Genomic DNA, 26,419 nt, shown 5'->3' with positions numbered 1-26,419 from the left:
TATAGTAAGGTATGCAAATCAGCAAAATTCATGTGGCAAACACAACAAGTAAAGCCACAAACAACCCCACCCCAGCAAACATTCCCACAAACTAGACGAGTCAGGAACATTAGACCCACGCATGAACAACAACAAGAAGAACAACAACTCCAGGATACCCGAACGGAAACGACAGACGAAACATTATATCTTGAAAACACGTTTTACATCCAGGAAGTATTCGACAGCTGGAATACTGTAAACCTCGTACATCCAACAAACTTCGTCAACGCACACCCACAAAAACTATCCCCAAACATCTCAGATGAAATCTGGATCAAAACATCCACAGACACGTTCGAGACAAACTGGCTCGCGGACACAGGCAGCCCTCGAAGCTTCATCTGTAAAGCGGAAGCAGATAGGATAATTCAAATGTGCAAATCAGCCAAATGGAAAAAACCAACCAACAGCCAGACCCAGTACAGATGCTTCAATAACATAGAGATCCCTATAACTGGAATAATACAGATGAACCTCCGATCGGGACTTCGAGAAGCAACAAACAACGAAATCCTGGTGGTCAACGCAAACACTGTGAACTTGATGGGACGAGATATATTGGGGAAACTTGGATTCGCCCTCTCGCAAAATAAAGGTACAAACATTAACAACATTAATTTGGATGATAGACTAGAAATATAAATCATAAAGAAATTCCCACACCTCTGCTCCCGTTTGGGAAAATCCAAAAACCATATTGCTAAATCAACGCTAAAACAAGACATCTCACCGTACCAACACAAAGGCCGAAGGGTTCCACTCCACTTAACGGAAAAAGTAGATAAGGAGATACAACATTTACTTAACACAAACAAATACAAAAACTAGAAAAATGCTCCGACCAGGTCATTATAAGCCCCGTAGTAATAACAGTGAAACATTACCAATCCATCAAACTAGCACTCAACTCAAAACTACTGAATGATGCAATCGACAAAAATAAATATCAAATGCAATCCATCGACAATCTAATGGACTCAGTCGCCAAATATATCTCAGACAATAAGAATAAACAAGGCAATTTCCTATTCTCGAAAGTCGATCTAAAATACGCATACAGCCAAATCCCACTACATCCCGAAATTAGAAAACACTGTAACTTCAACATCCTCGGGGGCAAATCAACTGGCACATATCAGTTCGTAAACGGATTCTACGGTCTAAGTGATATGCCTGCCACATTCCAAAAAACACTGGACAAAACACTCGAAAACATCGACAACAAATTCAACTTTTTAGACGACATACTAATCATAACAAAAGGCTACACCTTTGACCACGAACACGATATATATAAGGTCCTGTCCAGACTTGACAAGGAAAACCTAGCCATCAAATTAGAAAAATGCGAATTCTCCAAATCCGCAATAACATGGTTAGGCTATAAAATTACCCAATCGGGAATCTCCCCTACAGTAAAAAAGACAGACTCCATAATGAACCTGAAACCTCCTAACACACTAAAACAACTTCGTTCCCTTATGGGCTCAATACACCAACTCATTAAATTTATACCCAACCTAGCCTATCTACTCAACCCCATAAGACCCCTGCTAAGAAAAGAAAACATAACAAACAACAAAATATGTTGGGAAAAAATACATACAACAGCCTTAGACAAAATAAAGGCAGAAATCTCGAAAATTACAGAGAAAAAACATTTCGATAAACATCGTAAAACACGTCTGAAATGTGACGCAAGCCACACGGGACTTGGAGCGGTATTAGAACAACAATACCCAGAGGGATGGTTCCCCATAGCCTACGCCAGCCGTTTCTTAAACGAAGCAGAAATGAAATATAGTACAAACGAATTAGAACTACTATCAGTAGTCTGGGCAACAAACCATTTCAAATATTACTTGCTAGGATCAAAATTCGAACTAATAACAGACCACACAGCCCTACTTTCCGCACTCAAACCCAATCGGGCGAACAAATCACGACAAAGCCGACTGATTCGCTGGGTAGACAAATTACTCCCATATACTTTTTCAATCCAACATATACCGGGGAAAGACATGGGCTTCACTGATTACCTAAGCAGAAATCCACACCAAACCCCCCCCCCCCCAATAAGCCCAGATGATGAACTCTTCGTTATAAACAGAATTAGAGAATTTACTTTCACACTTTTGAATGAAGAACGTAAACACAACATTTCAACCAATCAGATCGCTCCATTCGGATTAGCACACAAATCACATGACGCAAGTAACAACGCTCAGCGCAATCAAAAGACAGCGAACGCTTTTTGCCATTTCTCTTGCCATAAACAGTCACACTCTTTCTCGCTAGTTAATTCAAAATCAAATTCCAATTCAAAATTTCAAAGTTCTATACACAAAAACATTCAAGATCCCAAAAACATCACAATTTACTCCAACACAAATTCTTCTAACTTCCCAGACAAACAGAAACCCCCATTACCCATTAATCCCAACAATTACTACTTACAATACAGTCCAAAAATAAACGTGGTCACTAGAAATAGACCAAATATAAATACATTCGACAGACAAATCATAAAACGAGCCGGAAGACAAAAAACAACAACAATGTCGCACAACTTACTTGATAACTCCCCAACTCAAAACACCCCAATCTCAGTGGCAACCCAAATGGACAACACACCCCCAACCTCGAACTCAGGACAAGGCCGAGAGCCAATAGATGAAAATAAACATGCCCCTCTATTCGAGTTTGAGAACGAAACGGCCCCGAATTATCGACTAAACCTCTCCCGTGTATTCGGCGAAGAATTCCTAGCCGAGGCTACCCTCAAAGATAAAAACCTACAAAACATTATTCGGTTGGTAAAAAACCACAATTGGGACCAACTAAAGCTAGTCTCCAGATATTATTACAACCTACGAAATGACCTAGCCGTAGCCCGATCGGGATGCCTGTTGTACGACGGCAAGCTAGTTATTCCACACCAACTACAAAATCTGGTCATCAACGCGGTACACAGAACCCACCCGGGCCAAGTGGGAATGATCAGATTCACGAATTTGATCTGGTTTCCCCAGATACACAGGAAAATAGCCCTCAGGGCAGAAAATTGCAAGCAATGCTTAGACCAAGGTAAGAACCTAAAACCCATAATCAGTAAATCAAAATTAGGAACACTACCTAAATTAAGCGAACCCAACGAAGAGCTACAATTAGACTTTGCCGGACCCATTATAGACAAAAAAAACAATAATAATGAACATTATATACTTGCCGCGGTAGACCGATTTTCACGTTACCCATCCGCACTAGTTCACACAAGTTGTGACACACAAACGGCAATAGAATTTCTAAACCAATACTGTAAGTTCCACGGAATCCCACGCAGCATCCGCTGCGACCAAGCGCAAGCGCATTCGAAATATACTGCAAAGATAAAAACATAAAACTAATATTCTCCCCTACACACAACCACCGCGCTTCAGGAATGGTAGAACGTTTGATAAAAACATTAAAACGAAGAATAGCAACAATGAACATTGACCCCATATGGGATAACACAACCATAGCAGAAAAAATAACAGAAATAATTGAATCCATTAGACTAATACCAAACAGAATCACTAAAATTGCCCCTTTCCAGGCACATTTTGGCAGACCGAAAAATACGGAACTATCTAACATCCTTACAAAACCCAACACAAAAAACCTATCATACAACAACATAAAATCACTTTACTTAGACAAACGACTACTCCAGAACCCAAGCCTGACGCCGGCCGCGATCTGGGACAGGGACACCAACTCGGAAATTAACCTGGACATACAGTACCGACAGGACGAGCCGACCCTCCAGGAACCCCAATCGGAAGCATCCCAATCGTCGGACACCTCGGAATCGGACAATGCACCACTGTTGCCTCCCCAAAAGGGTACAATAATTCCGTCTAAGTTTAAATTCCAAATAGGAGATAAGACCACAATTATTGACCAAACACGTCGTAAACTAGCACGAAAAACTATAAGAAGAAAAAACCCAGAACCACGAGGCATGCTAAAACCCCTCTGGTCCATAATACCAGACGGCACAATAGTCGATTACACCCCTCACACCATTACCATAGACACTCACAATCGCAAAAATACCGTGATACGTAACAATGACATAGCAATATCATCAGAAACACGCCCTGCCCCACAAGAACCAAAACTACGCCTTATAAATTTCGTAGCTTGCAAAACAATTGGAGAATATAACCGAAACAAACGTAAAATAGAAAAATTCTGTTTAGCGGAAAAAGCACAGCTGTTGAAGACATCCCAGATGGGTGAAAACTCAAGGAACCCAAGGCAATCCGCACAACCCAACACTCAACAACCCCGCAAGCGAAAGGTCAACAATGAAGAAACGAGTTCATCAACAAAAATACAACAACTTGAAACGTCTACACCCATCGACGATGTACATCCATCGCACTCAATGCCAGGTCCGTCATTCAATGTATCCCCGATCCTCACAAGAACAACAGGAGGAAAGAAAAAGTTCAACAAGAAATCCCCAGGGAAAGCAGAAAAGGGTAAACAATCATGCATACGGAAGAAGGCAACTGTATCAGCAGCCAGGAGAACGGCCAACACAAAATTGACAAAAGCTAAACTCGCAGCCCTGAAACAAAGCTACGCCTTCCAACTAAGTCAGAACCAAGTCAACTTCAACGAACTCAGCAAGAAACCCACGACACGCGTGTTCAAGGAACGATACCCAGGACACACAAAACCGTTCATAATAGCCACGTCGTCATCGGCAGCCGACTTCATGCTCACCCCCAAACGGAGCACCGTGTCAACAATCGCGAAATCACCCCCAATGCGAAACATTCGAAAGTCTAAAGCAGAAGCCACAGTCAAAAAGCTGAACGTAGAGAAAGCCATAGCCAACATCTCATAATCCCCATCAACGGACGACTCCACACAAGAGCCAGAAGACAAGAACACTACTGTCATCGATCTCGTCGATACTTCCGAGGACAGTCCCCCACAAGTCGCACTAAACATCAACCCGAACTGCACTACTTTCGGACAGGACATAGTCATACTATCCTCAGACTCACAAGACTCATTCCATACCGCCTCCGTCAACTCTGCCCCCACTCGAAACGCACAGCACTCAGACTCCATGGACTGGACCCCCGACGTACCAGACCCCGAATGGGACATAAACACCCAGAACACAACCAAGGATACTAACAAGAACTCCAATTATTAACTGCAAATCTGGATTCTCCAAGAGGGGGGGAATGTTGTGAGACACCTACTCACACTGCAACCAAGACCTACAAGTATTAATATAAACTCGTACAAAAGACTATTTATGTTACTATATTATAAATGTTCGTAGTTGTAAATATGTTGCACGCTTTGTTAGTTCATTTACTGGTTGTACCAGTCATCATTCGTATGCTCTAAACGGAGCGCAAGTGAGAAGCGCACATGGTGTCAAGAGAGATCTTAAACAAGTAAAGAGAGAGTTAATTCTTATCACGCTAGCCTTTTACAGCCTTAAGCCTAGCAATTCAACAATCTGCACAACGAGACTTTGTGCACACAACAATTATTATTATTATTATTATTATTATTATTATTATTATTATTAATTTTATTATTATTATTAGTATTATTATTATTATTATTATTATTATTATTATTATTATTATTACTATTATTATTATTATTATTATTATTATTATTATTATTATTATTATTATTATTATTATTATTATTATTATTATTATTAATATTATTATTATTATTATTATTATTATTATTATTATTATTATTATTATTATTATTATTATTATTATTATTATTATTATTATTATTATTATTATTATTATTATTATTATTATTATTATTATTATTATTATTATTATTATTATTATTATTATTATTATTATTATTATTATTATTATTATTATTATTATTATTATTATTATTATTATTATTATTATTATTATTATTATTATTATTATTATATCGTCCGTTGGTATGATTACTTCAGGTTCTATCTCACGTATCCATCGCGGGAATGAAAGTGTTCAAGCTTTTCCCGGTAGTACTAGCAATGGCCTGCACTTGGCTGCTCTCTTTCATTCTGACAGAGGCTGGAGTCTTCTCTACGGATCCGAATGACGACAGCTACAGAGCAAGGACTGATATATACTCGAATGTCCTCCAGAACTCCGAGTGGTTCAGAGTCCCCTACCCTCTACAATGGGGAACTCCTAAGGTCTGGTACCAACCGTTTATGGAATTATTTTTGGGTTTAAATTTGAAAAGTGTTGTCCAAGACTTGGCTCGACCCATGACGAGACCGTGTTCGACTTTGATTGGCTATGAAAAGACTTAGCTGGACTCATGAAATGACTTTACCTCGACTTTATCTAAGCTCTGGACTGTGTATTTATAGTCAGTATTGACCACCCCCCCCCCCCCCTCTATTAGACCACCCTCCCCCCCTATTAGACCCCCCCTATTAGACCCCCCCCCCCCTATTAGACCCCCCCCCCCCAGTCAATTCAAAAGTCGAGGTCTAAACCTGGGTCTAAATTTGCCATGTTGGTGCTCGACTTGATCAACATGTCAAAGTATAGTAATGAAAAGCGACAGGTTAAGAGTTCCCAATTAGTACTAGTTTTAGGTTTGGCAAGTACGGAAACTTGCATTATTTTACGAGAGTTAAAAGCAGAGTTTTTCCCCATAAAAGGTCTAAGTTACCAGGCAACAATCGAGCCTATAAAATAGGCAAACGCACCTCAAATATCAGAGCAAAAATGCCTTTAATAACATCATTTCGTTAAAAAAAAGTTATGCATTAAAAACAGTAGCCTTTATTGACTTGTATTTATCAAATCGCCCATTTGTGTTAGCAGTTTTTCAGTAAGCATAAAGAAATTTCATCGCAGGTCACAGCTGCTGGAGTGTTTGGAATGCTGGCCGGGGTGCTGGCAGGTATGTTGGAATCCATTGGGGACTATTTCGCATGCGCCAGACTGAGTGAGGCTCCTCTGCCGACCATGGCTGCTATGAACAGGGGAATATTTGTGGAGGGGTTGGGGTGTTTTCTGGCGGGTCTGATTGGCACTGGAAACGGCACAACGTCATACAGTCAAAACATAGGAGCTATTGGAATTACAAAGGTTAGTTTTTTACTCAGGAGTAAAAGTTTTAGCCAAATAAAATGTATTCACAATTGAGCAGTAGCGATTTGAACGCTTGTAGATTGATACCAAAACGAGCCAAAAATTTTACATAACATTCACTATCAAAAAATCTAGGTTCTTTCAAAAAATTTTGGATTATATCAAAATAATACAAAAAACTTTCATAATCTTCACAATGAAAGTTTTTTTCTGTTTCGTAACTTAAATGACACTCATTTTTAAAAAATAGTACACTATTCAATTTGGTAAAACAATAATTATAAAAACGCAAAGTAAATTAATTTTGAACTATAGCGTGTCCGATAAAGCTAAAATAAGCGAACGTTTCAAAAGCCACAGATTAGAGTTCACAGGTCAAAGTTCAAATTTAAAACATATAGAAAAAATTGATGAATGAAAACTTAAAGGACAAAACGTTGACATTCAAATGAGCACATGGATGCTCGATTGCACGTTTTTGGCGTTTTTCGAACGTTCGCTTATTTCAACTTTATGGGACTTACTATAGATGAAACACCAAGATATTTCTAGTAGGACCAGCATTCCAGTCATGACGATTTTATTACTGGCTAATTTTCAATAGATTCAAGTACTTTAGAGACAAAATGCACTTTGTAACTGCAATGTTTATGGCAGAGATGTTGTGTGAGATTCCAAGTTTAACTAACGATTGTAGGGTTTAGTTTGTGTAAAAATTGACTACCAATAAGCTAAATGGGCTTTTTGGTACAAATAGATTTAAGTCTATGATTGAAGTGCTATCAAAATATTGTAATAATTACAGGCATCAATCTGCAAAATTATGTAATTATTTCTGCTCAGACTTCAATAGGGTGCCAATTTTGTAGTTTCTGATTTCTGATTTCAATTCAGAGCAGCAGCGACTGCCGACGGTATAGATTACGGAAAAATACCGAGACAAATTTGAAGTGATTTACACAATGTCATTTTTTTGTTTAAACAAGTAAATTGAATATTTTATTTAAATATTACCCAGGGGTTAAGTTTAAAATTATATATACAAAATTAGTACATGCTAAAAATCAAAATTAGTGGTTCCGTTTTTTTTACAGGTAAAAATAACTTTTGAAGCCACCAACGTTCCTTTCCAACGGTACAAGTTTGAATTGTTGGAGAAGATGCTGTTTTAACATGCGTTTAAACTTTGAGCGTGAGACGTTCCTATTGTAACAGCCCTACCCCATTATTATTCCTTAGGCAGTATAATGTTCCAGCTATTAATCTATTAATCTTATAGCGCCTTTCCGCTCAAGCTTTGTTTTACTTTCGTGCCACTGGACCATAGTGTATTTATTATTGATAACACAATTTGGCACGCAATTTATTTAGCTTTTGCATGTTTCAAGCTTCTTACGCTGTTACCGGATTAGCGCAATTCGTTGTTGAATTTTACCGCAATGGGAAAGTTCGCCTTCAGGATCCTTACAATGCAAGGCGAAGGCCTCTGCTGGATCCTGCGGATCTAGTCGCTATCCCTGTTGACAACTCGGCTGAAAATCGCGACCTTCGAGATCAACTTATTCGACTTCGTCGATCTCGTGAGGCTCACGAGCGTGACCTTTACCAGGCTACCAATGAGATCGACAAACTAAAAGCTCGCATTTCCGAGCTGAATCAAATGCTAGATGATTCTCGGACGGCAAATCGTCTGCTCTCCGCGAAGGTTGTTACGCTGGAGAAAAAACAACCTAAAAAGCCAAAATCCTCTAAGGTCCGCAATGCAGGGGTGAATACGGACACTATGTCTGCCTCTGAGTCCTGTTCAACGACCTGTCGTCACCTCAGAGGTCTCCAAAACGAATTCCGCTCCCTGCGTTCTCAATTACTTCGGGGAAATCATAATCCACAAAACAAGAAAATAAAAAGGAAGCCTCGCTCGCGTTCTTCGAGCTCATCGTCCTCATCGGGTTCGGAGACAGAATAGTGGGACATGAGGACATGTCCTTCCTAAGCGGGGTGATGTAACAGCCCTACCCCATTATTATTCCTTAGGCAGTATAATGTTCCAGCTATTAATCTATTAATCTTATAGCGCCTTTCCGCTCAAGCTTTGTTTTACTTTCGTGCCACTGGACCATAGTGTATTTATTATTGATAACACAATTTGGCACGCAATTTATTTAGCTTTTGCGTGTTTCAAGAGCTAATTGAGAATTTGTTCCGTTGGCCATGTTCCTTCGCCCAAACGACACTTGATACTTTTCTGCTTACAATCCAGTTAGTTGAGCTTTTTCTCAACAAGCTTTTATAATTAACCTATTCAGTTTAATTCAATATTCTGAAAACTTACTTTGTCGATTTTCCAAAGAAAAAGATAGAGCACAGAAAACAAGGTAAGATCAATTAAATTGAAGTTGTTAATTTCAACAAAAAAAACTAAAACAACCCAATCTCGAATCCCGCATTCGCAATTCAAACGTTCGTTTTTTTAATACCTACCGGGTTGTTATACTATATACGCGTAATTTAAATGTTTCAAATTTGCATTGCGGAAAATTTGACAGAATTTCATTTTTGGCGTCCTATATAGGAACTTCTGTATAACCAGGCACTGTTCACACAATTATAAAACGTTCGTGACATTCGCAACAACTGGCCCAATATTATCTACACGCGTTCATAAATTAATTTTTTTTAAAAAAAAACCAGGTTGGGAGCAGACGCGTACTTGTATGCAGCGCCATCATTATGATAATTGTGGGCTGCTTCTCAAAGATCTGCGCCCTCTTTGCCACAATTCCAGACCCAGTGATCGGGGCTAACTTCTTCTGCATGTTCGGAATGATCGCAGCTGTGGGTCTGAGCAACCTCCAGTTTATCAACTTAAACAGCAGTCGCAATCTTTTCATCCTCGGGTTCGCTCTCTTCTCTGGACTGTCACTCCCTCCCTGGATCGAAGCCCACCCGGACTATGTCGACACTGGAAATAAAGAGGTTGATCAGGTTATAGGTGAGCCGCTTATTTTTTCTATCCTCTATTTCAATTATTTGACCAGATTAAATATTATGCTCTTAATTGTGACCCTCTTAATTTTTTTTGCTAGATAAGTAATTAATTATCTCGCTCTTAATTGTTGGGGTTTATTTTTTATAGATTGGAAGTAATATTTTTTTGTTAAGAGTAAATTTTGTCCAGGTAATAGTTCAGGTGGCGGCCAAGCAAGCCGATAGGCAAGCAAGCCGAATTTTGAAAATAAGGTCAAGTAAGCCGAAAAATTTTTGGATACCCGTATTTTAAGTTGCCCCTGGCGGGCCGGTGGGCGCGCTTCGCGCGCGTCGCGGCTTCGCCGCGATAACCGGCCCGCTATTTCCGGATTACATCCCCCAGCGGATGAGAGGCATGGCCATGGACAGGTGAGGCCCGTACCCACTAGATGTCTAAAAATTGACGCATTTTTGTTTCTTTGGTGCATTGGAATACATTATGCACTATAATACTACGCGCAGTATTGATTGTAACGGCTGACAATGTATTATTTCTGATAGATTACATAACTATTACATAACTTTCGGCTTGCTTTTCTGTCGGCTTGCTTGCCTATCGGCTTACTTTGCGTTCGCCAATAGTTCAAAAGATTCATCTTATTTTTATCCAAAAGATTCAAATAAAAACTATTACCTGGACAAAATTTACTCTTAACTAAAATTCTTAACTAAAACTCTTAACTAAAACACAAGAATCTGATCTTTACTTGCGGACAGCTTCCAAATGAATTCAACCGAACTCCTCTATTCCTGAAAACAGAAAACATTTCTTCGAAAAAATTTTAACGTGAAAATCCAAATTTTGATTCATATGCGAACTGCCACCTATTTGAAACTAAAACCATAAGTTTCGCAAAGTTACCGTTCTTCAAATCTGTTTCTTTGCTTTTTATCATTAAAATTAACTTAAAATCTTAACTTCAATTTGAGATTCTCACATTGAAACTGATTTTTTGTAGCTATGTTTGCCGCAGTGGACACAAACTGTCATACCCCTCCCTTTCCACACTCCAGAATTGGCTATTTTTGCACACAGTAACGTGCTATATAACAAAATAAAACTTTCGATCGGCTGTCAGAGATTATAAATAGCCCGACTGATGACGCGCGCAAAACTTGTTTCTTTCCCCGGTTTTTGCACCAACAATGCTTAGAGGGGGGCTATAGTAAATAAAATCAATATATGCCATTATAAAGATGTAAGCATGTCAATTTTAAATTGTTTTATGCCAAGAGGAAGTGGGGGGGACAGTGTCAAAAATTGACTAAGAACTATATTTTGCAGAGGTACTTCTGAGCACTGGCATGTTTGTGGGTGGGCTGTGTGGGTTCATAATGGACAACCTCATTCCAGGCCACGCAGATGACAGGGGCATTGAAAAGTGGAGGTTTGTTCAAAGCAAAACAAGATAAAAGATTTTTGGTTCTAATACTCTTAAGTTGCGCCTTCAGTTGGTGATCTGAACTCCTCAGTCGAGAGCATTTGGTTATCTTGCAAGGTTTTAACAGATTCTTGCTTAAATTGCTTATCTTTCACGTTCTGTCAGAAATATGGCTGTGTTGCAAGGTTCCTGCGAAGAAAACAGTTTGTTCCGGTTGAGGTGTGATTGCATTGGCCGATTTCGTTTTTTACTGTAAAATTATTTTCTGATCAAATTTATTGAAGTTCCCTAGGGCAGCCTTCATTAAAAAATTACCATTTTGATTCCTAAAAATGAAATGAAATTCCGCCTAAAAACACTACCGTCTAATCCTATTCCTTCCCACTAAAAATAGCTTTGAATTTATAGGACTTAGCACAACAAAATTCCTACAAAATTTTTTTATCTTGGCTAATTCTAATCTTGACTATTTTTAAATTCTTTAGTAAAAAACTGGCTACCATGGAGAATTAGCATAGAACAATTCTCATCGGCCATGATTTTTACAGGACAACGGTTATCTTGCAAGATTCTGTCAGAAAAAAAAGTAAATCATGCAATATTTTGACAGAACAAATGGTTATAAGGCAAGAATCTGGCAGAAAAATATATATATCATGCAGTATTCCGGCAGAACAAATGATTATATTGCAATATTCTGACAGAAAATTGTATATCATGCATGGCTGAAAAAAGTATGTCATGCAATATTCAGGCAGAACAAATGGCTAAACTGCAAGATTCTGGCAAAAAAAATATATCATGCATTCTTCCGGCAGAGTAGATGGTTAAATTGCAAGATGCTGACAGAAAAATGTATATAATGCAGTAGTCCATTTGAAAAATTGGCTATAATTGCATAAATCCAGAAAACAATTACATCATGCAATATTCCGGCAGAACCAATGGTTATATTGCAAGATTCTGACAGAAAAAGATGTTTATCATGCAATATTCTGGCAGAAAAAACGGTTATATTGCAAGAATTTGGCAGAAAAAAGTTTATCATGCAAAATTCCGGCAGAACAAAAGGTTATATTGGAAGATTTTGGCAGAAAAAAGTATATCATGCAAAATTCCGGCAGAACAAATGGTTATATTGAAAAACTGTGGCAGAAAAAAGTATATCATGCAATATTCTGGCAGAACAATTGGTAATATTGCAAGATTTTTGGCAGAAAAAAGTATATCATGCAATATTCTGGCAGAACAATTGTTATATTGCAAGATTTTGGCAGAAAAAAGTATATCATGCAATATTCTGGCAGAACAATTGTTATATTGCAAGATTTTGGCAGAAAGTGTAAATCAAACAATACTCCAGCCGAAAAAATGGTTATATGGCAAGATTTGGCCAGAAACAATTGTATATCATGCAATAATTCGACAGAAAAAAGGTTATCGCGCAAGATTCAGGCAGAATCTGCCTCAATTTTGCAAGATAGCCATTCGAGTTGATTGGCGACGGTGCATCTCATTTCTCAATGGAATAACGAATTGCCCAAACATTGACTTTAAGCCGAGTACAATTGAAAGTGAAGAATGAGATTGTCATACGGTATGGATAATTTCATCATATATCCATAACCGTATTTAGTTCTAATTACCCATTTGAAGTGCAAGTGCTTTTGTTGCTTAGTTTAAATTTATTTCATCAAAAGTTCTTTGTAACTTCCTATCTGTGCATACTTTAGACAGGAAACCGTCTGTTCAGCTCATAAACAAGTCGATAAGTTCTTCCTGTCTTATGATTACGTTGTGAACAAAATTTTCATTTTCTTTTTGATTCTAATTTGTAATCCAAATTCTTCATTCTCCGATTTGCAGTTCTGTAAACCATTTTCAATTCAACTTTAGTAAATCTCTTTTCAATTGTACTAGCTCAAATAGAATCGTGCCATTCGCACCACGATTAACCAATTCAATAGTTGGAAATTTTAATTGCATAGAAATTAGTGCCATCCGCGGCACAATTGCCTTGACTAAATTGTGAGATAATCATTCGCGACCCGATTGGCACAATCAGTGGCAATTGAGTATAACATGGCGCAGTCAGCAGTTGAATCAAAGAAGACGCCTCTTCACGTCGATGCATTTTGGGAAAAGCCTACTGCCACTCCACCGCTGACGTGGGATAAATGGACTCAACAGTGGAAGATCGCATTGCTAACAAAAGAAGGATTTCAGCTCGAAAGTCTGTTGAATGATCCACCAACAGCGGTAACATACCCACCCGAGCCAACTTACGAGGAACCAATGGAGAACCACAAGCAAGCAACTGAAAGGGATTGAAAGATCCGTAACCAACAACTCAAGGTAAATTGGCAAAACCGTTGCAAAAAGATTGATGAAATTGGTATCTTTTGCGAAGATAAACCATGGGGGATATGTGAGCAAAAATCATTATCACTGTTATACTTGAGCATTGAAACGGAGGGACGACGTATCTTCAAAAGTAAACATCATCATTTTCTAATAGAAAAACAGCCATTTAAGGAATTATGGCAAGCTATGGAGGATTGCTTTAAAAAAGTGAGAAATATCACGTACGACCGTTTTGTCTTCTACTCTTGTAAACAACAGAAAGGCGAATCTGTTGAAAGTTTCTACGGCCGCCTAATAGAACAAGCCGAAATTTGTAGTTTAGGAAGTGAAGAAACTACACTTATTCGAGATGCTTTCATACTAAACATGATAGTTCATGAAACTCAAAAAAAGAGTTAGTAAAGGAAACAGTTGAACCCTCCAAGGCACTTGAAATAGCAATTCAAATGGAGATGGGGACACAAAATCAGCAAACAATAAATCAGAACTTGATGCCGGCTACAAACTCAGTAAATGCCGTCAACAATTGCCAACCACGCAATCGCAACGCGAATGCCCAACAAACTGAAAGAAATTTCGCGCGATATCCAACTGTACCCCAAAACTACCAATATAATAGTATCTGTACCAATTGCGCCATTGGTGGAGTCATAATCATCGACAGATTTGCCCCGCAACTGGGAAAAATGTAATAATTGCGGAATAATTGTCATTTTGCGAGAAAAAGTCGAAAGCCGAAACGATCACAAGGACAAGCATCTAAAGCTCCACAATCAAATATCAACCAAATTGACAAGACTTCTGAAAAAAGTGACGACGAAGAGTCTGTTAACTACATAAATAGTTACCAACAACTATACGACCAAGTCTACGATTCCAACTACGATAGCGACTCTGACAACTACGTAGCGGCAATCTCATGTGCATCAGCAAATCAACTCGAACCCCTGAATGCTAAAATACAATTCGGAGAGGTAAAAGCAAACGCCATGACTGACTCTTGGAGTGCAGTTAGTCTCAAAACAAAATTCTCATCACAAAAACATTAGCAAACCAAATACTTCGAACTACACAATCTGCAAAGTGGATCATTAAGAGGGCAAAGAGGGACCTAAAACCATTCTCAAATGATCCGTTCAAAGTCCTCGGACATCTGGAGACAACGGTTGCATACAGTAAATGGATAGACAGAGAAGCCAATTTGACAGTGGTGGAAGACGGTCACAAAATCATAATTGATACAGACCTCTTCACAAGCCTTGGCCTTGCAGTTGCACAACAACAAAAACAACCAGATAATGGTAAAGGTGTTAATAACATTAATCATTCCACATGTAAAATTAAAGAGACAATCGCGGCACAATTTCCCTTTTTATTTACGAGAATTGGACTCTCCAATACACATGTAGCGAAATCAAAATTTCATCAAAAGTTTACAGCAAAGCATCAAAAAGGTTGGCGCGTTCCAATAAGTCTACAATCTAGAGTAACTGTGGAATTAGAACGTTTACAGAATGAAGGTCAAATCGAAAAACTATCTAGTTGCTCAGACGAACATTTCATATCTCCGATCGTGATCACAGTAAAGAAACATCAACCTATAAAACTCGCATTAGATTCTGAAGTACTAAATAAAGCCAAACACAAAAATAAATATCAAATGCCCAACATTGACATGCTGATTGACACAATATCACAACACCTCACAAACACTCAAAATGGTCAACAAGCATATTTTACCACATTAGACCTAAAATATGCATACAGTCAACTAAAATTACACCATGATACTGCGAAACACTGTAACTTCAACATTATCTGTGGAGAGTCCACCGACACCTATAGATTCAAAACTGGATTCTACGGCGTTACTGACAAGCTGGCAGAATTTCAAAAAGCAATGGACTATACATTAATAGGCCTACAAAACACCTATTGTTCTTAGATGACATCATAATTGTTAGTAATGGAACGGAAACAGATCACCTGGCATACGTTACAAAATGCTTAAAGAAGTTAGACGAAGACAATTTAAGAAAAAATCTTCAAAAATGTCATCTTGCAAAAACGGAAATCGAATGGTTAGGATATAAGTTTGCCCAAACAGGCATTTCACCATTAGAAAGTAAAACCGCAGCAATTTTAACAATACCACCACCAAAAACACTAAAACGTCTACGATCCTTTCTAGGGTAGGTACACTATATTGGCAAATTCATACCACACCTAGCAAAATTAAGTCATCCACTTAGACCACTTCTCAAAAAATCCACAAAGTTTATTTGGACAGAAGAACATACTAAATATCTTAATTTAATAACAGAAAAAATTGCCAACAGCACAGAAAAAAGTCATTACAATCCAAAATTAGACGTTCGAGTTAAATGTGACGCTTCACGTGCGGGACTGGGAGCAGCACTTGAACAGAGTACACCCAAAGGTTGGAAACCAATAGCATTTGCGTCACGAATCCTAAACTCAACAGAAGAACGTTACAGTGTTAACGAATTAGAACTATTGGGAATAGTTTGGTCAATAGACTATTTTAAATACCATCTATATGGAAAGAACTTCACTGCTATAACAGACCATCGAGCATTATTGTCCATATTAAAAGAACACAGATCGAACAAATCTTACATTAGCCGACTCTCTAGATGGATAGACAGATTACTTCCATACAATTTCACAATTGAACACTTGCCGGGAGCAAAAGTAGGTTTAGTGGACTACATATCTAGAAACCCATTCGCAGGAGCTTAAAAAGTATCTAAATATGATGAACACTTTGTAGTAGCAACAATATCTAAAATTCGTAATTCAAAGAAACACCTAATTAAAAATAAACAGAACACAATACAAAAATTTAATAGCAAATTAAAGTTACATTCGCCTTCATCTCATTCAAAACAGTCAATCGCACTGCAAATGCATACACCATTAAAAACTAATTCACAAATTAGTATTAAACCAGTTGCCCCTCAATCACTACTTTCTAGAAAAAAACTACCATTCATGACGCAATGAACACTTTCAGATTCAACAGTTACTCCGCATTTAAAAATACCATTCGAACTGCAAATGCCTCTTAAAATTAGAAAGTTACAATTTGCACCAAATAACCACACAACAAATAATTCACATTCCATTAACAAATTTGCTGCAAAAGCAGTGCAAATGACAGACAATAAAGACAATACTCTGAGCAAGTAAACCCATTAAAGCCCATTAATGGTATTAAGTCAAATAATACACCTAATTGTTCTAAATTAAGCGCAAAAACACAAATTCCTAAGCATAAATACAACCTGCAAACGAATCACTAGCTTTTCGCCCCAAAATAGATTCATATTTCACTCCACTTTCAATAACTCTACCAAATCGCTCAATGCAAACAACTCTGTCAATCTACTCAACAAGTTGCCAAAAACAAAAGCAACAAGATCAAAATCTACTCCAACGAAGGCACGAGTGACCTTATCAGACACAACCCAATCAACACCCGCCACAAATACGTCCTCTAATACCGAAACCCCATCAGGCAGTTTGATCGACGTGGCAGACGATATATGCTTCACAGAAAAATTAATTAAGATTTTGAGCAAAAAACTACTGGCCATCCTCACCGGAAGGGATGCAATTCTTAAAGAAGTGCGAGATTGTGTCATACGAGACGACACTGACAGACTACGCGAGATAAGCCCCTACGTCTTCTCGTATTGGCGGGACCTCAGTGTGAAGCACGGATGTGTCTGTCTCGACGAAAGAATAGCGATACCAAAAGCGATAAAGGATGCGGTGTTGGAGGATATACACTCAACTCACCTTGGGAGTTTCGCAAGGTTTTCATTAGCACAGTATATTTGGTGGCCATATATCCATCGGGATATACTGGCAAAATCCAGCGAGTGCAAAGCTTGCACGGAAATTGGTAAGACTTTAAAATCAGTGATTCCGCACTGCAAATGGGCACCTTTACCAAAATGCGTTGAACCGAATGACGAAATAGAAATAGACTTTGGTGGGCCAATACCTAATGAAAAGGGTATAGAACAGTATTTCATTACAAGTGTAGATAGATATTCAAATTATCCCACACAAGAAATAGTAAATAACGCTTCTGGTACAAATGTAATTAAATTCCTAGATAACCACACCTATAACCACGGGGTCCCAAGAACCATTAGATTAGATCAAGTTCGATGTTTTACAGGAAAAAAGTTGAAACATTCTGTACAGAAAATAAGATTACACCTATATATGCACCAGCCAATGATCACAGAGCAATAGGTCTAGTAGAACGTCTTATTCAAACAAATAAACGTCAATTATCATGCATGAAAACACAACTGAATAAAAAATTTAACTTAGAACATTCCCTTTATGCAATTATACAACGACTGGGAATTTCAAAACAAACACAATAGACATCGCACCATTTGAGGCAAACTTTTGTAGAAAAGGCAATACACCAATTTCTAATATCACTACTAAACCTAACAACAAAAATTTAAATTACAATTAAATAATTAAACACTATTTAGATGAAGACACAATATCAGGCCGCTCGTACCTAACGGAGGAACAGTGGGCAGACACGGCCCTATGCTCAGATACGGAGATAGAAAAGGTTATCTGCGCTGCAAATGCCCGAGCACAGAAAGAGGATGACAAAATGAGAGATGGAGAACAACAACTAATCTGGTCAGAAGGGGTGAGCAGGCCAATTCCGTGTTCCGAACGAAAACCTCAAGTCAAAATAGCGAGGAAATTCACGTAAGCGAACGTCAAAAGAAAAATCTCGACGGGCAATACGAAGTGCTCGCTCCTGGTAGGACTGTATGTAAAATCAGCCCAACCATGATCGTTATTAAAGAGCCCAACAGACAAGAAGTAAGGGTGCAAAACTCCGATATCGCAAAATTCGGTACAAAAGCAGAACGCGATATGGATCTCGGCCAATACATAGAGCGTAGACCAAAGAAAATCTACGAAAAAACAGTCAAACAGAAAATAATAAAACATAGAAGGGACCTAGTTAGAAAGAACACCGGGGACAAAAAGATAGAGAGAAACAAGAAACTAGCGGACGATGTCAATGTCGTATCATCGGGCAGATCCTGCATTTCTATGGCTGGTAATGTTGCGCGCTCACTGAAAATGAGAATCCCAAAACGCAATCCAAAATATGATGATACATTCACAAATAGAACTGACCTAACCCAGATTTTACACTTCAGCCCACCTGTACCAATTGCCCCTCCACCACATAACCCGAACGTAGCTGGACCATCTGCGGCACAAGTGGCTTCTCTTCAAATGCCAATGCCTATTCTACGCAAAACGGAAAAACGACAACTAACAAAAAGTGATACATCCAATTCGGATACATCATCAGTAAGAAAAAGCAAAAGAACTCTTAAAAAGCTAAAGAAGTTTACGACGTCAATAGTGGAAAAAGGTTCAGAATACGGAAAGATATTCAACAGAAATTCCAAAATCAAATACCGAATTCATTGGGGAGATTTCGCCACGAAACCCTAATGAGATATGGACAACGGATCCAAATCCAAATCTCCCAAAAGAGATGACAGTTTTTCAGGCTGAAAACCAAGATCAATCAGATTCTGAATAAAAACTCAATAAAATCTCTGAACTTTATATCTTACCTATTATTTAATATTTTACTACTTACATAACCGGTGAATATTTATTAATTTTCTGATTTTACGTGCTAATTTTTCTCCCAACAGGGGGAAATGTCATGCGGTATGGATAATTTCATCATAAATCCATAACCGTATTTAGTTTTAATTACCCATTTGAAGGGCAAGTGCTTTTGTTGCTTAGTTTAAATTCAGTTCATCGAATGTTCTTTGTAACTTTCTGTCTGTTCATTTTTTAGACAGGAAACTGTCTGTTCAGCTCATAAACAAGTCGATAAGTTCTTCCTGTCTTATGATTATGTTGTGAACAAAACTTTCATCTCCTTTTTGATTCTAATCTGTAATCCAAATTCTTCATTCTCCGATTTGCAGTTCTATAAACCATTTTCAATTCGACTTTAGTAAATTGCTTTTCAATTGTACTAGCTCAAATAGAATCGTGCCTTTCGCACCACGATTAACCAATTCTATAGTTGGAAATTTTAATTGCATAGAAATGTGCCATCCGCGGCGCAATTGCCTTGACTAAATTGTGAGATAATCATTCGCGACTGGATTGGCTTAATCAGTAGCAATTGAGTTTAACAAAGATCATAAAGAATTGATTTCCTCAGTTCTAGAAAAAAAATATTGAGATTTGAAATATAACTTACGTCGACAACGCAAAAACAGGGCTGATAAGTGCTAAATTTCAAAAAATTGTGTGTAGAGAAATTCTGTGTAGAGATAAGGAAGTTTTTTAGCAGTCAAAAAATTTATCATTCAATTCAACTCTACAGAATCAAGCGGCTAGGCCTTACGAAATTTAGTGAGAAACTCTTTCAACCAAAAACTTTTTTTTGGTAATGAGAGGCAAATCAGCTTAATCAGGATGTAGACTGGAGGACAAACATTTTCAAACGTCCAAGTCCGGGAGTTAGAAAAACAGTAATCGGTAAAATGAAACCAATAGATTTTGTCTCACTATATCCCATACATGCTAGCAAAAACGGAAAATAATGAACCATATGAAATTTATCAAAGTAAATTAATGACACGCTGATTGCAATGTTTGTATCAAAAACAACGACGAGCTGGTGTTGAATCGCTACAATTTCCTTATTCTGCAAACAAACCAGTGAACGCAAAGTAAGCCGAAGTAACAGTAAGCCGACATAAAAGCAGGCCTAAAGTTAGGTAATAGTTATGTAATCTATCGGAAATAATGCATTGTTAACCATTACAATCAACACTGTTCATAGTATTATAGTGCATAATTTTTTCCAATGCTCCAAAAGAAGCAAAAACAGGTCAATTCTTAGACATCTAGTGGGTACGGGCCTCAGCAGACCTTAAAAAGTAAACAGTGGAAGCAGGCTGCTTCAAAAATTAGTTTATAAGCTTTTTTTGAAAAAAAAACGCCATTCATTTTAAAATTTCAATGAATCTTTTGACCTCTATAAGATATGCTGAAATCATTTGAAAGAAAAGTAATATTAATTTTAGACTCCACAGAAAGGCAATATTTTGTTTAAAAAAGGATCTAAAATAATTTCAAGTCCTGGTGCAATATCAATTTGTTTGAATTATTCTTTTTGAAAAACACATCCCGGCTTATATTTTCCGAAATGAACAGAAAAACGGGTTGAGTCGGACAAAATTGACTAAGTTACTTAAAAACCTGTTTTCCAGATTGATTTATTTCTGTTAAACAAGTTTGATGCATTGTGGGCTAAACATTCCCGTAACCTAACTCTCGGCCGAATTCAGTACTGAGTCAGAGTCCAACTCAGGTCACATTTTGCACTGAATTTGTCTGATTCAAAGCTAACTCAGTGATTCATTCTGAAATATCTTCTCATTCAGAAGAATAGAGAATATTTTCACTGAATTTTGCTCTGACTCAGAGAAATTCAGAAATCAATTCACAAGTGGTTTTGAATTCTTTCTGAATCAGTACTAAAACTTAAAATTTCTCTGAAATTGTTCTAAATCAGTACTGATTGTCACTGTACTTTAGGTACAGGTTGTGAAAAACAAAGCAGCATAGCTATATAATATATATATATATATATATATATATATATATATATATATATATATATATATATATAAAACACCCGAAATCCGGATGCGTACGTTTATTAACAATCATGTACAATTCGAAGACTTGGGTTTAGACTTCAAGTGTAAAAAGTGACATGATCATAGCTCTGAATCAGTACTGATACAAAACTTGCCCAGTACTGAAATTAAGTCTGGGAAGTAGGTATTTAGTTATATTAAAAATTTCAATCAAATTAAGTAGACAAGTCGGTTTCATGGTGTAAAAATCTAAATATGAAAATACCCAACAAATCAAATACCGTTTTACTTAAAAACCATCAATGAAACTAACTTTATAGCTCATTCGATTATCTGAACTGATCTTAGAAAACTGGCTGAGTGTAATTAATATCCAATTATTGCCGTTTATCTCAGAGTTTTTGGTTCACATTATTCTTCACGACAAATTTTTTGCTTTTACAAAATTCACGGATTATTAAAAAGTTTGTTTTGTTATTTATGAAAATTTGTTCAGGTATAAAAGAGAAGAAGGTGTTTCCAGTTGCGATGACAGTAACAATAAGAAAAAAGAAGCGGATATTTCCACATACGATATTCCCTACATCACGGAACACTTGAACAAAATTGCCATTTTTAAATACATCCCAATATGTCCCGCTTTTATGAGGGAAAACGAGGAGGAGAAGAAAGGGCTCGTACCTGTTCAACTGACCGGGGTTCGGTACAGCGGGGACACAGAAACTGTATGAACAACATCTATACAATATCTAAACTAGAAACAATTATATACTTTTTAAGTGCTCAAATCAAGCAATTGTTGAAACAGTTTCTACAGTTTGAACTAATTCTATTGGAAAAAATGTTGGAAGTTATTGATAGTTCATAGGTTGTTTTCGATTTTCAATAATAAGAATTAATTTGTAAATTGAATCGTTTTGATTGGTTAAATTTATAGAGTTAAACTTACTTGTTCAAATTTTTTTCAGATGTTAATGAAAAATAAACTTCTTGTCTCTGACAGCGAAATGTGTAAAAACAATTCTGAAGAACTTATGCAGTGAACCGAAATAAAATTGATACGGAAACAATTGCTTTTCAAATCTTCATTTTTGCTTTATTTCTTCATTTATGGGTGAAATGATGGTCGTCATTTTCAGGGAACGATCTCTCCTCCTTTTCCATTGAAAAGGATTACCCATTAAAGTTATGTTCAAAATAACTCTTCTCTTTGATGGTAGCAGACTCGGCAGTCCCGCGCCCCAGAAAAAAAAGTTTTTGTTTGTATGAGACACTGGTAAATCTAATGTGTTGATGACTCTAATGTGTAATTGCCAGGATCATGTCAACATAGTAACTCAGCGCTGAATCATAGTATTTCAATTCTGCATTTTCACCCTGAACAGTGCTATGCTCATGTCATTTTTTACGCTGATCATGGTAATAACAAGGAACAAAAAATGTTGTTATCAACTTTACCCCCCCCCCCCGTACTACCACACAATCGATTGAAGAATGCGCAAAAACTGTGCACCCAACAACTGGATGTGTCATCTATAGTTCCGTATATGAAAAGCCACCCAAGAAAATGGCGCACTGCACGATGCGCTATCAGTAGCGAACCCGGACCCCAGTGCCATAGCATTTCAGTGCTCAAACATTGCATTCCAGTTGTATATCGCCGGCACAGTACAGTATCTAATTTCGTTAGGATAAAAACTATAAGACATACAAATTTCTCTTACAACCTGGAATAAAAACCTTAAAAATCCGCAAATCGGCAGGTTCCAGTCACTTGGCGTGTACTTACTGGTTTTGGAGGGTATTTTTTTCCAAATTGTAATAAGTTTTGTGCAACGTTTCAAAAGTGTATGCCATCGTCATGCTCAAAAATATGCATTGCGCAAATTTCTTTTATTCGAATTTTTCACATTTATCGTGATTTTGCTATGAACATCATGGGAATCAAAACCAAGAATGCTTAGTCTATTTTCAGAAAAAGTATCTATGGGAGTCCTACTGCACATCATGAGTAGCAAGATACCCTTAGGATACACTGATACCGTCCTGGGCCGACGATATACAATTGGGATACAATGTTTCAGTACTGATATGGTATGAGACTAATGTCCGGGTGTTACCTGTCACATTTAATCGAGCTTCAATCGGGTCCTATTGTCTGATCAAAGAGCACTTTTGGTCAAACACATGCAATCTTCAACACTTAGGAATGAGGTGGCTTCAACGAAACAAGCAGAGCCAACTCGAAATGACAAACTGAGTGAATTAACTGCTCGAGCGAAAATTCATGGCTTGTTTTCTTTTTTTAAGATCAATTGGGTTGTGCCGACAACAAAATTTTGCGTTGCACAAGACGATGGACAGACATTAAAAAATCTCGAAACAATACACACAAGTGAAAAACTATATTTCGAAATTATTTTTGACCAGTAGTTTTTAGGTCTGTCATATGGGTTAGGCAATAATTTTTTTGAGTATTGAACATTTGCTCTAACTTCATTGATGCAATTCCGTCGAAAATGTAGCCTCAAAAATTTTTTTATGAAGTTATATGCACTAAGTCAAATAAGTCCGAACGCTATCACTTGCAGATCATTTTTTTAAATATTGCCAGTTTAAGTTAAGTATATATATTTATGAAAAGCAAAATTGCAAATTGCAGTGCAAGTTCAACAGCTCCCAAAAATTTTGGTTTTGTCTAATTGCTCTGCACGAAGCTCTCTGGTGCCTTTTTGTCCAATCGCTTTGCTAAGAGGGCCACCGTGTTGTATGAAAATCGCCCAAATCACTGTGCATTGTTCAAAAAATGCAAAAAACGCAGATCTGGTCAAAAATGATTATTTTTGACCAGATCTGTTTTCATTGATTTTTTAAATCACAATTTGGTGAAAACGAAAAAAATTCCCAAATCTTTGCACCATTCAAAGTAGCTTAACAATTGATTTATAGCAGGCGTTGAAAATAATAATATGAAAATTTCGGCACTCGCTGCGGTTTGAAGTTGCAAAGGAAAAAGTGCGAACAGTTTCTCCTGAAAACATAAACGCTGCTGATAGCGGTACGGAATTAAAGACACAGGAAAAAATATTTCAATATCTGGACACTAGGATAAATTCACCTAGTTTTGTAGCCTTAAGCTAGGAAAACAAATTGGCGAAATTGAGTAATTGTTGGAAATCGTTACAGTCCTAGTTACATTACAATCCGTAGTGTAGTGCAGTGGCGTGATAGCTGAGAGGTAAGGTGTGTGCTTCACACGCCAATGATTGAGAGTTCAATCCCCTGCCTCCGTGAAGCTGTCTGTGTAAGGATGAGCTCTTACTTAACCATAGCTTCAGGTTGACCATAGCCTGACCAATGTTGGCTGCAATGATGGTACCAATGATGAAAGTTTCAGACGCAAAAAAAGTGCCCATCGTCACCAAAAAAGAGCAATGTTGCTGATAAAAAGAACAGTCTGAAATGTGGGGAATAATAAGAAAAGGGGCAGTTGAGAACAGGCCGCTGTGGCCTAATGCTGTTCCGCTGCAATTACGCAGGAACAAATTATTTTTATTGAAGTACAGACTCTAATTCCAGTCTTTTATAATCATTAGCATGATAACGCGCAAGCAGCTCTTTCTCATTACAACCACCCCCCCCCCCCCTCCCCCAACGATTTTATCCCTCCTCATACGGTATGTCAGCGGAAGATGGCGCTATACGTTATATATGCCAACTAAGTGGAGGGAGGGCTATAATTGGGAAAGACCCACATAAGCTTGCGAAAACGGCATAGGGAACGTGTTCACGCGGGGAAGGGGAGGGGAAAATTCAGCTCTCCTGAATTTTTATTTCTTTCTCTGTTCGTTCATCTATAGCTGACAAGGTTTCATTGAGTTTCTCGGAGCGACTTTTGTTTTGTATTTGCTGACTTGCTGACCATTTCGTTCGACAAATTGTCAGCTGAAACAATCTCGTCAACTGCAGCGTCTGCTATATAAGCTGCATTGTCGTATGAAACGCTTACTCGCGCTCCCAAGTTAATGATGCGTTCCAATGGAATATCGTTACCGGCCGCATTCGGCCGCGCTCCTATTGGATGTTGAGTTGACCAATCAGAACGTACGCTCGCTCTCACCGTTTCTATTGGCTGCAATTTCCAAAAGCAGCACATGTTTCTGATAACGTTCTCAACCTTCTTTCTGAAGGAAACGTTACCAGTGATGAACAGAACCAGAGATAGTACGACGCTGAGCTGGGCAATTATGACAGCAAAGTTAACAAATAGTGATCGCAAATCGTCGTCTTCCATACCAAATCCGATTATTCCCAGAATTAGGGAAGCAATCGAACAACTTAGCTGAACAAAACTGAAGACGATGCTTCCCATTATGACCCATTTGTCCTTCCGCTCCGATTTTGGTTGACGCTGACCCGCAGCGAGCAGACGAGATCGTCTTTTGCTGAAAAAGAGCAAGATTGAAAAATGAAAAAGAACAAAATTGAAAACATTAAAAAGAGCAAGATTGAAAAAATGAAAGAGAGCAAGATTGAAAAGATCAAGCAAAAAAATATTTCCAGAAATATTTCGAAAAAATAAACATGATAACGAAAATGAACATCCGAGACAATAAACAAATTGTTTCCCTTAATGACTCTAAGCAAACTTAGGGAAGATTTTATTACCAATTCTTATAAAGAGGCGCGGCAGCTGCCAATTTCAATCAATTTAGTTTTC

At 37.7% G+C, this 26,419-nt stretch overlaps 1 protein-coding gene across 1 annotated transcript in view; it reads left to right on the top strand.

Annotated features, from left to right (window-relative positions):
- The window catches only part of LOC142349722 (solute carrier family 23 member 1-like), a 42,503-nt gene extending 19,987 nt beyond the window's left edge, over positions 1 to 22,516 (top strand). Inside the window, exons 3-7 of the mRNA XM_075401455.1 lie at positions 6,056 to 6,283; positions 6,960 to 7,193; positions 9,888 to 10,188; positions 11,509 to 11,611; positions 22,196 to 22,516. Of these exons, the coding sequence (XP_075257570.1) occupies positions 6,056 to 6,283; positions 6,960 to 7,193; positions 9,888 to 10,188; positions 11,509 to 11,611; positions 22,196 to 22,430 (1,101 nt within the window). The 3' untranslated portion in view covers positions 22,431 to 22,516. The remainder of the gene's footprint in view (positions 1 to 6,055; positions 6,284 to 6,959; positions 7,194 to 9,887; positions 10,189 to 11,508; positions 11,612 to 22,195) is intronic.
- The last annotated feature ends 3,903 nt before the right edge of the window (positions 22,517 to 26,419 follow it).

Source organism: Convolutriloba macropyga, chromosome 11, assembly GCF_964194025.1.
Source record: "Convolutriloba macropyga chromosome 11, txConMacr16.3, whole genome shotgun sequence".
Lineage (NCBI taxonomy): Eukaryota > Metazoa > Xenacoelomorpha > Acoela > Convolutidae > Convolutriloba > Convolutriloba macropyga.
The sequence above is the reverse complement of the archived record's forward strand: the minus strand, read 5'-3'. Positions and strand labels throughout refer to the sequence as shown.